This window comes from Bombus vosnesenskii, unplaced genomic scaffold (assembly GCF_011952255.1).
Source record: "Bombus vosnesenskii isolate JDL3184/JDL3185 unplaced genomic scaffold, Bvos_JDL3184-5_v1.1 scf7180000013264, whole genome shotgun sequence".
In the NCBI taxonomy this organism is placed as follows: domain Eukaryota; kingdom Metazoa; phylum Arthropoda; class Insecta; order Hymenoptera; family Apidae; genus Bombus; species Bombus vosnesenskii.
In genome coordinates this window covers 4,532,560-4,545,582 of record NW_022882924.1, presented here as the reverse complement: position 1 = coordinate 4,545,582, position 13,023 = coordinate 4,532,560, and the positions used below count along the sequence as shown (strand labels likewise).

General features: G+C 52.3%; 1 protein-coding gene across 1 annotated transcript in view; it reads right to left on the bottom strand.

Moving 5' to 3' along the window:
- LOC117236758 (cadherin-related tumor suppressor) overlaps nucleotides 1-12,104 on the bottom strand; it is a 66,638-nt gene extending 54,534 nt beyond the window's left edge. The window contains exon 1 of the mRNA XM_033499976.1: nucleotides 4,913-12,104. Coding sequence (XP_033355867.1) covers nucleotides 4,913-10,273 — 5,361 coding nt within the window. The 5' untranslated portion in view covers nucleotides 10,274-12,104. The remainder of the gene's footprint in view (nucleotides 1-4,912) is intronic.
- Nucleotides 12,105-13,023: the final 919 nt, after the last annotated feature.

Genomic DNA, 13,023 nt, shown 5'->3' with positions numbered 1-13,023 from the left:
CACCCTTGTAAATCATTTTCTCTGCTCCTTTCGCAGCTCCGCGCCTCTTAATGGCGCAAGCTTTTAATTTCAATAACTTACGGTTAACGCGTCGCAAAAAGGAAAAAGAAAAAGAAAAAAGAAGAAAAAGGAATATATATCAAACCTATAGAAAAATATATAAACAATAAAACGAATCGACGACCGGATTGGATCCTCGTTTCGATCGTGACAAAGTTTACGGGAATTCGCGTTACGTAAAGCTCACCGGATCGGGGTTGATTATTTCCCTGTGAAACCTAATGGGAGGGGAAACATCGTGAAATGGTCGCGGGATACCGTTGTTAACCACAGAATGCACAGCGAGGCATCGCTCGATCGGCGGTTTTCATGTAGCGGACCTTTTTTTTGCGAGGCTACCGGCTAGACTTTGTTGCTGCAACGGTACAGGCGCAACGTCCAGGCGAGCAAAAAAAAAAAGCAGAAAAAACAGAGAAAATAATGATGATGAGCGAGCAGGGTATTAACGTAGACCTTTCCCCTTTGGAGCAGCTTTCCCGTAGATCGTTCCGCGGGGTTAAAAATTCTCTGCTGCGACTTAAATGGATAGCGTATCGTGTCACGACAATTTCTCCGTCCGACAGACGGCAGAAACGACGAATGGAAAATTAATTCGTAAGTAGAGAGTACGGTTTCGCGTTTAGCGGCATAAACTGTATCGAGCAGCGGGACGACAGACACGGAAATCACGATCGCCAGGCATTGGATAAGTGCATTTGATAATAACACGTCGTACGATGATTGGAACGATTCGCTGTCGTCGAATGGCGAGAAAAGAAAAAGAAAAGTAGAAGAAATGGGATCATCGAAATGCATAAACGACGTACTTGCATGGAGATTACATGAAAAAAAGAAGGAAAGTTGCGGGAGACTACTTTCGTTTGCGAGTACCCGTTTTGTTACGTAGATAGCTACGAAGAATATCGAGGAAGCTCTTTCAAACACATTTTCTCTCCCTTTTTGTTTTTTCGCATATCGACCTCTCCAGAGAATAGTCGAATCTTTATCGAGCAACATCTTTCCACTACTCGGCCGGTTGGTATCGATAAACTAATCATACGATTCGCAGTAGAAGAGACGGCGAATCTAATCGCGGCCTTCATCTCACCTTTGTGCGAATTAATTTCAACGGTACGCTATCTGGCGAAGATGGCGAGATAGTCGATTGTGAATGGTCACGCGTTCCGCGTACGATATACGGATAGCGATTTACTTTGTAGAGAGGTTTCGGCCGGAGCTGGTTCCGCGTTTGCGGAAGTCGAACGGAATTCGAACGATCATCGATGAAATATTAAATACAGAGGGTCGAAAAAGTGGCTCGCAGTTCGCCGTTCCAAATCCTTAATACGGCAATAACGATTTAACCGCTGGTATCGCTATATACGTTATTACGCGGCCATATTTCAGAAAGGACGAAAACGTCGGCGTAGTTAATTGACGGTTTATCGCGGCTAAACGAGCGCTATTAATCGGACACCGACATAATTATCATCGACTATTATTAAATTCTCTGGGCCCGTTGGCGCGCGTTCACTCGGCCGTACACGACCGGTATGCTACGCGCGCCAGCGAACTCACGCTTTACTCCAGATATATTTATCTAACGTGGCAAGAGAAGGAGGAAGAAGAAAACGAAATAAAAGGAAAAAGAAAAAAGGACGAAGGAAACATTACGCCTACATTTCGCACGAGCTCTCTGGACCCACCCATTGGCGCGCGAACGTGTGTGGGTTTGCCGTTCCGTGGCTCGCGCGCCCATACATCAAGATCACGTTAAAGCCACTTTCTTAAATCAAACGGCGTGCTACTTACTTTATTTATCCGTGTTTCCCTCGTTTTGTCGCCCGGGGATTATCGTATTCCCGTTGAAATCGCAACTTTTCGACTCAATGGCGACCCATTGTCAACGATCCCCGCTGCCCGAGACGACCCTTTTTATTCGACGACTCTATCGGGGCACGCCGGCTATTACTCGATGCTATTATTATCCGTTCCAACTTTCTAATATTAGATACAAACGATATTTCACGTAGGACGAATGGAAGTGGAAAGTTTCGATTAACGAGCCGGCCGTGGCACGCTCTCCTTCGAAGATTTAAGGGGTTTAAGTAGATCGTGATCGATGATAAGTCGGAAAAAGAATCTCAAATCGAGAGCATAATATCGATAGCGCGAATCACCGTCGGTTGAAACTATCGTGAGACGGCTGGCTCGCGACCCAGGCTAATTTACTTGGCCGTATTACTTAACGTTAATTGTTTTCATATCGTTAGTCGTTTCTTAAACAGATACGGTACGTTCGTAATTATCACGGCACTCGCGTTAATAACACTGTATTACGAATACGAGTTACCAAAGGTAAGTTTAATATCGGTAATTAGGTCCGTTAACATCGCGATCCTAACGAAGGAAATTGAATAATACTCACGCTGAGGCGCGCGTTCCTACCAACGATCGAGTCCACCACCCGCTTCGCTCTTTTTTCTTTCACCTTGAAACGCCTCGGTTCCTGGTGTGTACATAGGGCGACCGCGCTAATGAAATTCGTCAACGAGGCGATCGTGAACGAACTATCGGAACGTCATCGTCGACCACCAACTTTTCGAATCAACGGAAGACAGCGGGTGAAAGTTAAAGGCCGATGGCCCTGTTAATTTTTCCCCTGGAAACTCTACTACGGACTCGCCTTGTCCGACATGCAAATCGAATTACCCCGGTCGAGGAATGTTCTAATTGACCGGGCGCGGTAAGGTTTGACAAAAATGCCAGGCGATCCGAGACGACATCGGCTACGAATATGTCTCCGCTTTCATCCCCGTGCACCCGGTGCAAAAAACCGATGATACGAAGTCGATGGCCGAACGAAGAAAAAGAACCGCCGGGCCCTGTTGCAAAGGTTGCGCGCACCGAGGTACCGCGCGCAGAGAAATCAGCAGAGAAACCAACAGAGAAACGAACGGAGAAAGGGAAAGGGTAAAAGAAAGATGAGGGGCAAAGACGTAGGAAGAAAGGGAGAGAACAGAGAAAACAAGAGAGAGAGAGAGAGAGAGAGGAGGAGGAGGAGGAGTGGCGAAAAGAAAGAGAAAGGAGCAGAGCCGAAGAGAAGAGAGAACAAAAGTCGGGTCTGGAACAAAAACGTCCGAACTGTAGTCGGTTCCCGAAGAGAGTCACAGATCCCACAGCGAGCGATAAAGGTAGGGTCAAACGAAACGACGAAGACGGGGACAGACGAAAGAAACGAAAGATAGGAAGAAGCAGGGCCCGAAACTGGGAGCACACTCCTCCAGGGGGAGGAGGGCCAGGCAAGCCATAGGGAGAGATCAGGGTGGGAGAGAGAATCTTCAGAAATGAAGCAGCAGCAACAACCAGCAGCAGTCGCACCGGGGGTAAAGATGGACCGACTTTTACCTACGTCCGGCTGTTTGTATGCGTTCACCCGAGATCAAGTTTTTCTCGAGTTCTGAACCTCCGGCAGCGAGCCAGCCAGCAGCACCAGCAGCTCCGACTCGAATCCAACTTGATTTCCTGGCACGCGGTTCATCTTGTCGTTTATTCTCTCCCACTCTTTGGTCGCGCGTCTTTCTAGCTCGTTCTCGTCGTCTTTGTCCCTCTTTTCGTCCTTTCGCTTTTGCTGGATCATCCCCGCTATGGACGTGTGCGTGACTACGTGTATATAACCGCATACACACGCACACACACGTACCTACGCTATATGGATATCGCGAAGATAGTCGACGATAGTGCTGGAACGAGGGATGGTCCCGCGCTGTGGAACACGTGCCCTTTTCCAAAACGAACAACTATCCTATTCCCCTTGTCGCCCACTGGTTGCCTTTTAGTTGGGAATTATACACGGTGTCGCGTAACCGCCTAACCACCACCAGAAATTCTACGGCTAATTTTCGGTGAGAAATGTCCTATCGGAAGAGGACGGTCCAGCCGCCGCCTCTTGCAAATTCGACGACCGTGAATTCCTCAATTCGGAAACGATTCGAAGGAAAGTGGCCCCGCGCAGTCACGGCCGTTTCGTTTTTCCACGCTCGCGTATTTCGCGTAATTCCCGATCGCAAAGGCTAATAGCTCGAGGGAAGAACGTAAGTACGTACATAGTCGATATCGATTTCTCCTACCATCTCGCGATTAATCCGATCTGTTCTCTCGAGCCGCTATTACGGTCGTCTCCCTCCTCCTCATTCCTCCCTTCTCGCTCATTCTCGACGACGTATTGTTTTCGACGATACTCTCGTCTTGCAGATTCTTAGCCGCGACTCTCCATCGTTGACCCTAATTACGTTAAGATCATTCTCTTACGTAACGCGATTCCCAAGCAGACGAATCGCCGTGTCTATCGTGTCGTAAGACGAGAAGCCTGTACGCGTAACGCGCCCTGACGGTGGATTAATAAATCCATGCAGTCGCGTTTAACCGGTGATGAACGAGCCGCCGGTGATAAACAAGCTTGCAGGACGGTTGGCTGCGCGTCGATTGCATCCCCGTGTTTCTCACGATTATCTCTTTCTTTCGGTTTTTCTCTTCGACTGCCGCCTCCCCCCAAAATCGAGAGGGAAACTTCGCGCGTGTTAAACCGCACATTACTGTCGTCGCTATCGCTCCCTTTCTCAGGACGTATCGTTTCGAGCGAGCACCGGATGGAATTTTTAGCACGTCGACGTGCGCGCCGCGTGAAGCAAGACGAAACGCAAAAAGGAACGAGCTAGAATCGTGGGCTCGCGGTTCTCTACCCCGGAGAAAGGGAGAAAGAAAGCTGCACGAGGGGAAAGACGAATCTGCTCGACAAAAAGCGGCGAATGACTTTCAGAACGCACCGGATCATTAATATCTCCGGGATGATCAATCAAAGACGTGAACTTACTTTGGTGGACGTCGTACTGGGCCTGGTACCACCAACACCGATGGCGTACAGCTCCACCTCGTACCACTGGATTCCTGTTTCCCTGTCCAGCGCGGCAGCCGTCGACAATATACCTGTCTTGGTGTCGACGTCGAACAATCTGTCGACCTGCGGACCGCCGCTACCAGCAGTCACGTTCGTCACGTAGTATTCGAGATCGATATTCGATCTACGACTGCGAGCACTCACTCTCAAAATGCTTGTGCCGATCGGCTCGTTCTCATACACGCTGCCCTCGATCTGGCCACGGTGCTCCCATATTGGTTGATCGTCCCCATCTTCCCCGGGCACTATCAGGGTCAAATAGGTCTCCGTGGATCTTCGTTCCGCCTGAACGGCCTCGTCCGTAGCGCGGATCCCTACTTGATACTTGGAGACCCGCTCAAAGCTGCTCTTCAGGGATCGCGGCAGTCTTATCGTCAGGTGGCCCGTGTTTCGATGGATTCGAAACATGTCCGGATAGTTGATGCTCGATCTAAGCAACTCGTAGGTGACCAAACCGTTGGTGCTGGAGTCCAGATCTCTGGCGACCAGCTGGGTAACCGTAATCTCCTTTTGATACTGATAGTAATTTCCTTTGAGCGGTAACACTACGGCGGACATGCTGACAAAGATCGGCGCGTTGTCGTTGATGTCCTCGACGATGACGATGACCAATTTTTCCGCGGACAGCCTGGCGCTAGCTGGTTGAGCGCTATCGGTCGCCACGACCACTAACTTGTAGGTGTCGACTTCCTCGCGATCGATCGGCAACAGGGTGTGTATGACACCGGTGGATGGATTTATACCGAATCTTCGAACCTGATCCTCCGGATCTTGACTGGCGATAGAGTACGTGACCACTCCGTTCTCGTTCGAGTCGGGATCCTCCGCCGTGATGGTTACTATCGGCGTGTGCACCAGAATTCCCTCTCTAATTTGTCTGGCTATCGCGGTGTTGGGGAACACCGGCGGATTGTCGTTGGCATCGATAACCTCGACGATCAACGTGGTAACGGAGCTCAACCTCGGATGACCGCCGTCGCTGCAGGTCACGTTCAGCGTATACTTTTCCAGCTCCTCATAATCCAGCGGCTTTCTCAAGTACAACGTCCCTGTCAGAGGATCGATGTAAAAGGTGTCCCTCCTGTTGCCAGCGGATATGGCGAAGGCCAGCTCGCTGTTCGGTCCCAGATCGTTATCCGTGGCTTTGAACCTAAGTAGTTCCGTGTTGGTCGGTGTCGTTTCGAGAACGGAGATGCTTGATTTATCGTCGACGAACAGGGGCACGTTATCGTTCTCGTCGAGCACTTCGATGTGAACGGTCGTGCTCGAGGACAGACGAGTTTCCAAGCCGGCGTCGTGCGCCACTACAGTCAACACGTACGCGTCCGTAGTCTCGCGGTCCAACTCCTTCGTCAGAGAGATCTGTCCGGTCGCCTCGTCTATGGCAAACCGGCCGTGTTGATTTCCATCCTCCAGAGAGTAAAACACATCCCCGTTCAATCCTTCGTCGGCATCCGTGGTATACACTCGTAACAGTTGCGTGCCGATCGCGGCCCCCTCGTTTACCTGTACCTTGTACGGTAACCTCTGAAACTGAGGGATATTGTCGTTGACGTCGGTGATGTAGATGACGACCTTGACTCGATCGCGAAGTCGATTGACTCCGTTGTCGGTGACGGTAGCCTCCAAGGTAATGTAGCTGCTACCGGTATTGGTTACCAGCAGCTCCCTGTCGAACACTCGAAGAGACTTGATGAAACCGTTCCTGGGATCGACGGTGAAGTCCTGTTGACTAGCTGGAAGGGAGAAGACGAGGTCGGCGTTGCGACCCACGTCTCGATCGGTTGCCAATAATTTCCCGACGAACGTGTCCGGTGGCTCGTTCTCGCGTAGGTGGAGGACGAAGCTCGAATTGGTGAATTCCGGCGCGTTGTCATTTTCGTCGATTATGTGAACGACCACCGGTACTACCGAGCTTCTAGACGGGCTACCTTGATCGGTGGCCGTTACCTCGAGCGCGTAATAGTCCAGCTCCTCGCGATCAAGAACGTTCTTCACGTATAACTGGCCGTCCGGGAATATTCCGAACCGATCCTCGGTATTTCCGTCGGTTATGCTGTACAACACCCGGCCGTTAGCTCCGAGATCGACGTCGATAGCGGTCAGGGAGAAAAATCTATCGTTCACCGGTGTGGACTCCGGTAGCGACGTCTCGTAGCTGGTCAGCTTGAACACCGGCGTATGGTCGTTTACGTCTTCGATGGTTACCCTGACTTGATGCTGGGCGGATAACGGCTGATTTCCGGAATCCGTGGCGGTTACCTCCAGGTGCAGTACCGTTCCCGGCGCAGCTCGTATCGGCTTGTCTAGATAAATAATGCCAGAATTTTCTGCGACCCTGAACTGTCCTCCGGGATTGTGAGTCAACGAATAGACGATCCTCGCGTTGGCGCTGGCATCGCGATCCCTGGCGCGAGCCAGGCACACCTCTTGTCCTACCGCCGCGTTTTCCTTCAGAAGCACCTCGTCGCCGATCTCGCCCTTGGGAAACCTCGGCGGGTTGTCGTTAATGTCCAGCACCGTGATATTTACGGACGTTTGCCCGTAAGCGAGTCCGGCTCTGGCCGATAATTGCAGACTGTAGTAAGCCACCTGCTCCCGATCTAAACACCCGGAAGTACTGATCGTGCCGGTACTCTCGTCTATCTTAAAGTTACCCTTCGGATCGCCGAACACGATGGCATACGAGATCTTGGAGCTGTCGTATTGCGTAATCTGTACGGTGCCCACGTCTCGAGCGAACACGTTCGACATCGCGCCGCATTCTCCCCTGTCCTCGGCTATCCTGAACTCGTAACCGTTGTAAGTGTCGAACTCCAGGTGTTCCAAGTCTTCCTCGCGAATGATCTCAACCAGAGCGTTTCTGCCAGCCACTCTGTCCCCGGTGTCTTTGGCCGATATGTTCAATTCGTAGAGGGTCTTGTGAGCCGCCCTCAACGAACCCTGAAGAGTGATCTCACCGGTTCTCTCGTCGACTGTAAAAAGTCCCTCGCCACCGGATTCCAGCGAGTATCTGACCTGAGCGTTTTCCCGAGCATCGGCATCGGTCGCCGTCACTTTGCCCACCGATGTTCCTGGCGGGGCGTCCTCCGGTATGGGCATCAGGTACCTCCACGGATAAAACACCGGCGAATTGTCGTTGACGTCCTCTAGAGTCAATATCACCGTCGCCGTGGACGATTGCGGCGGAGTACCTTGGTCCTTGGCGATTACCAGAATCTGATATTCGGCGGTGGTCTCGCGATCCAAGTTCACCTTCGTGGTCAATTGGCCGGTCAGTCCGTCGAGGGCGAACGTTTTCGGATAGTCCCTGGACACGCTCGAGTGAAAGCTGTACGCGACGCTACCGTTCGTTCCTTGGTCGTTGTCCACCGCCGTCAACGTGGCCACGAGACTCTGCGGCGGGGTATTCTCCGACAACGTAACGCGAACCACGTTCTGCGAGAATCTAGGCGCCTCGTCGTTCTCATCGAGAATCGTGACCTTGAGGTGAGTCGAAGCGTACTTGGGATTAGGACCACCGTCTCTGGCGGACACGTGCAACTCTATGCTTCCTTGCACCTCCCTGTCGAGGGTCGCCACGGTGGTGACCAGACCGGTGTCCTGATCGATCGCGAACCAACCTTGCTCGTTGCCCGAGTCGAAATCGTAATAAATTCTCGCGTTCAATCCGGAATCGGCGTCCGTCGCGGAGATGCTGGCCACGAAGCTGCCGGTAGGCGAAAGTTCCGACAGCACCGCGGAGTATTCGCTCTGTTGAAAGACCGGTTCGTGGTCGTTAACGTCGTTCACGTGGATCACGAGGTAGGCGGTTGCCGATCGCGGCGGCGTGCCTTTATCGGTCGCCACCACGGTCAGATTGTATTTCGGTATTTCCTCGCGGTCCAATCGACCGTTCACGCGAACTATATCGAAACTAGGTGTATTGTCCAGTCTGAAGTGGCCCAATTCGTTGCCAGCACGAATTTCCACGGTGGTCTCGCCGTTCAGGCCCTCGTCGTTATCGATAACCGCGACTGCGGCCACGATCGAATCCTTGGCGGCGTTCTCGTCGACGGTGGCGAACCCCGGCGTAGATGGGAAATAGCTGAACTTTATTTCAGGATCGTGATCGTTCGCGTCCAATAGATTCACCGTTACGTAGGTCCGGCCATCCTGCCTCGGCGAGCCGTGATCTCGAGCAAAGACCGTTATGACGCAGCTCTTTGGACAACCGTCTCCTAGACGCGCCGCGATCGTGCAACTCTGTTGCGGACAATCCAAAGGCTCGACCGTCGTTATGGTGCCTGTTTCCGGATCTATCGTGAACTGTCTCTCGGTATCCGGTAAATAATACGTCAACTTGGAATTGTCCTCGGAATCCTTGTCCGTCGCGTGAACCGTCAACACTTTGGTTCCTACCGGGGCACTCTCGTTTAAAGCGACCACGTAGTCGCTCTGCTGAAATATCGGCGGATTATCGTTCACGTCCAACACGGTCACGTTTACCAAAAGATAACCCAACCTCGGTGGTCGGCCTCTGTCCCTCGCGCAAACGTTCAACGAATAAAATTCTACCTGTTCTCGATCCAATTTTCCCGTCGTTTCCAAATGCAGATAGGACGTTTCACCGGTCGGATTACCGGTCACTTCCAAACGAAATTTCCCATCGGTGTTCCCATTCACGATGAAATAATCGTCGACCACGCCGTTCTCCAGCGTATCCTTATCCGTGGCAGCATCCAGCAACAATTTCGTCCCCACCACTGCCGATTCCGAGAAACTCACGGCTATACTCGACTCCGGAAATTCCGGATCGTTGTCGTTGATATCCAGCACGAGGATCCTCACTTCGATCGGATAGGTCGGCTGGCTGGACAACACGACCAGGTCGAACCTATCGCTGCTCAACGCTTCCCTGTCGAGGACTTTGGCCGTTCTGATCTTGCCGGTTTCGGCATCCAGCACGAATTCCTGCGGCGGCTCGTTGAACCTGTAGGTAAAGCCAGGCTTGACCGGTATCAGGCCTACCAGGGTCCCCTTTGGCTCGCCTTCCCTGACCTCCAGTTGAACCCTGGTATCGACCGCTCTGCTCTGCATCGCCAGGCCCATCGCGGCCGCGCTGTCCTGCGGTAACATCGGTGACCGTCGTGGCACCAGTCTCGTCACCCTTTGAGGTAGTTTGCGAGAAAAATAATCGGACGCGTGTCTCTCCTGGCCGTTGGGTTGGCCGCCATTTTGGTCCACCGACAACAGTGCCAGGACCAGGGCTAGGACCATCGAACTTCGAATGATCATCTCTTCTGTCCCTTCGAACGCGCCCCCTTCCTTACCTAAATTCCTCTCGTGTTCGACGACATAAAAGTATCGCTGCTCCTTTGATACTACCTCTCGTTCTTTTTCCTCATCGTCGGTCGCACGTTCATCTTCCCTCTTGTACGTTTTCTTCACGTAGTTGGTGCTGGCACGCTCGACATGGCACGACCGAACCACGAGGCCAAACGATCCGAGAGTCAACGAGCGGCCGACCAGTTGCTTCGATCGCTAACGGATTCCATGCTTTCGATCTTTCTCTGTATGTATTCGTTTCTTTCCTTCTTTCTATCCGTTTGCTCATCCGTGTTCGTAGGTTCGTGTCTCTCAGCTTCTCTCGGCTTCTTCGTTCGAAACCGGGCTACGTTCTAACCGGGCTCGGCTCGAAATCGGATTAAGGATGCCTCGAAGGTGTGGGCGTTTTCTTTTTTATTCGCTCCTTTTTGCTCGTTGCCGCGGAAAGTCAAGTGAACACGAGAGACTCGAGCCGACAGAGGGGGCACTGACCCGCAGAGCCGCGCCTCGCGAAACGCGTCTGCGGATGCTGCACGCCTCCGATCTTCGATACTTTTCCACCTTCCACCGATCACCACCACCACTACCACCACCACCACCACCACCTCCACCACCACCACCAACTTTTCGATCCTCTCCGAAATCTGAACGATCCACCCTGTGATACGCGCACGGTAAACAGGGTAAGGTGGTTCGGTGGCGGATCGTTGTCGGATCAAGATTTTTCGCGCGACGCCGCCACGGTTTCCAACCACGTTCGCGGTCGCTGCTCCCTCGCGTTCCTCCGTGTCACTCGATACACCGACACGCGCGATCTTTCCGTTTTCCGCGGTTCCCACCGCTTTTCACCCTCTTCTGTATCGGCTTTTCCTCTCGACACGACACTTTCTCAAAGTTCCCGTGCCACGTACGTATGGGATCAGAGATCGAATCACTTTCCGATATCGAGCCTTTGCTTCGCACAGTCAAACATCCAAAGTTGATTCCCAGCAGCACATCCACCACTAACGGCACAAAACAAACACGTCGTTGGTGAACGATAACCACTGACTCGTGGATGACGATGATGTTCCGGCGGCACGACACGGTGCGCTTTTCCTCAGTGCGACGTGCAACGTCGTAACGAGATCGTTCTTCAAACGTTACACGTTATGATCGGACCATCGATCGACCAACCGGCGGTTGGCGAACACTTGCTCGTGGAAACTCGAACGTCGTCGTATCAGAGTCGTAGTTTGTGTCGCGATGAGTTTCGCACTCGCGCACGCGACCGTGCTTCTCCCGTGCGTCCACGTTCGCGAAACGTTGGTTTCACGGGGGGAGCGGGATGAAAAAGATCGAGGGGTAAACAGCGAGAGACGCGAGAGCTAGAGGCGAAAAGACGCGAGTGTGCGCGACCAGCGAAACTTACAGGGGGAAGATAACCGAAAGACGAAGAAGAGAAACGAAACGAAAGGGTAAAAAAGAAAGACACGCGCACACGTACACGAAAGGAGCGAAAAGAAGGAGTAACGTGGGCCGTAAACGCGACGACGTAAGGCCCCGTGAACGTACGACGACGAAGAATATCACCTTCCCGAGGACTGACCTGACTCGACTGAACCGAGACGGTCCCAGAACCTCGCCGCTGCCAGGAGAAGCATTCTTCGAGCTTGCTGACGCCGTCCCTCTCCGATCCATCGGGCCCGATGTATGCATTCGTTTCTCTCGCTCTTCCTTCGTTCCCCTCTCTTTCCTTCTCCGTTTCTCCTCTCTCACCGTTTACAATCCCCGCTCCTTTGCCGCGCACTCGCACACCTTCCATCGATATCACTTTTTCTCTTTCTTCGAAGAAACCTTCGGCTTTCTCTTTCTCACTTCGGCCACCGTCTTTCGCGTTTCCTCTCTCTTCCACGCGCCAACGTTCTTTGTCGGTGTTCCTCTCTCGCTTCCACTTCCTTTGCCACCCTTTTATCAATATCTTTCCTCCCGTTTCGACTTTGTACAAACTTCTTTGATCCATCGTCTTATTCCAAGCTCGACACTTTCTGTCCCTCTTGGTCTCCTGTACTCTCGGCTTATCTCTCTTTCTTTCGTCCCTCTCCCCCTCACATCTCCTGCCACTGCTCTTCGATCCACCTTCTTTCTCAGACGTATTTAGAAAAGCCTCATCTGGGCCCGCATGCTCTTTCTTTTCTCTCCGATTTTCTCAGGCAACCTATCTACATCGCATTTTCTCCCCCCCCCCTCTCTCTCTCTCTCCATCTCTAACTCCTTCCTTCTAGCGATCGGTGTTGCTTTTCCTCTTCGTCTAGTAAAGCATTCGCGAACCCTCCTTTTCCGAGACACCGGTCTCCATCCTTATCTCTCTGGAACTTAGACCATCTTTGTCTAACCAAGCATCGATAGCGTTTTCCCTCTTCGTCTAGAGAAACATTCGCGGTTCTCCTTCTCTTGGCCCTTCTGCCTCTATCCTCCTTCATCTAGGCTCTTTGGTTCGTCGCATCTTTGTCCGTTCCGGTAGTGTCTCCATCTTACCTTGTTCCTTCTTCGTCCGATGCGAGGTTCGTCGGTCGAGCTCTCTCTCTCTCTCTCTCTTCAATCGGGACATGCTAGTTCCACCATCGGCGTGCACGTTCCCTCCCATCCTGGGCCCTACGTGTCTTTTCCTTGCCCCTCCATTCTCCTGCGGAAGGTGGCCGGGCCCCTCATAGCGCCCTCGTTCCCCGTCTGTCCCCGCG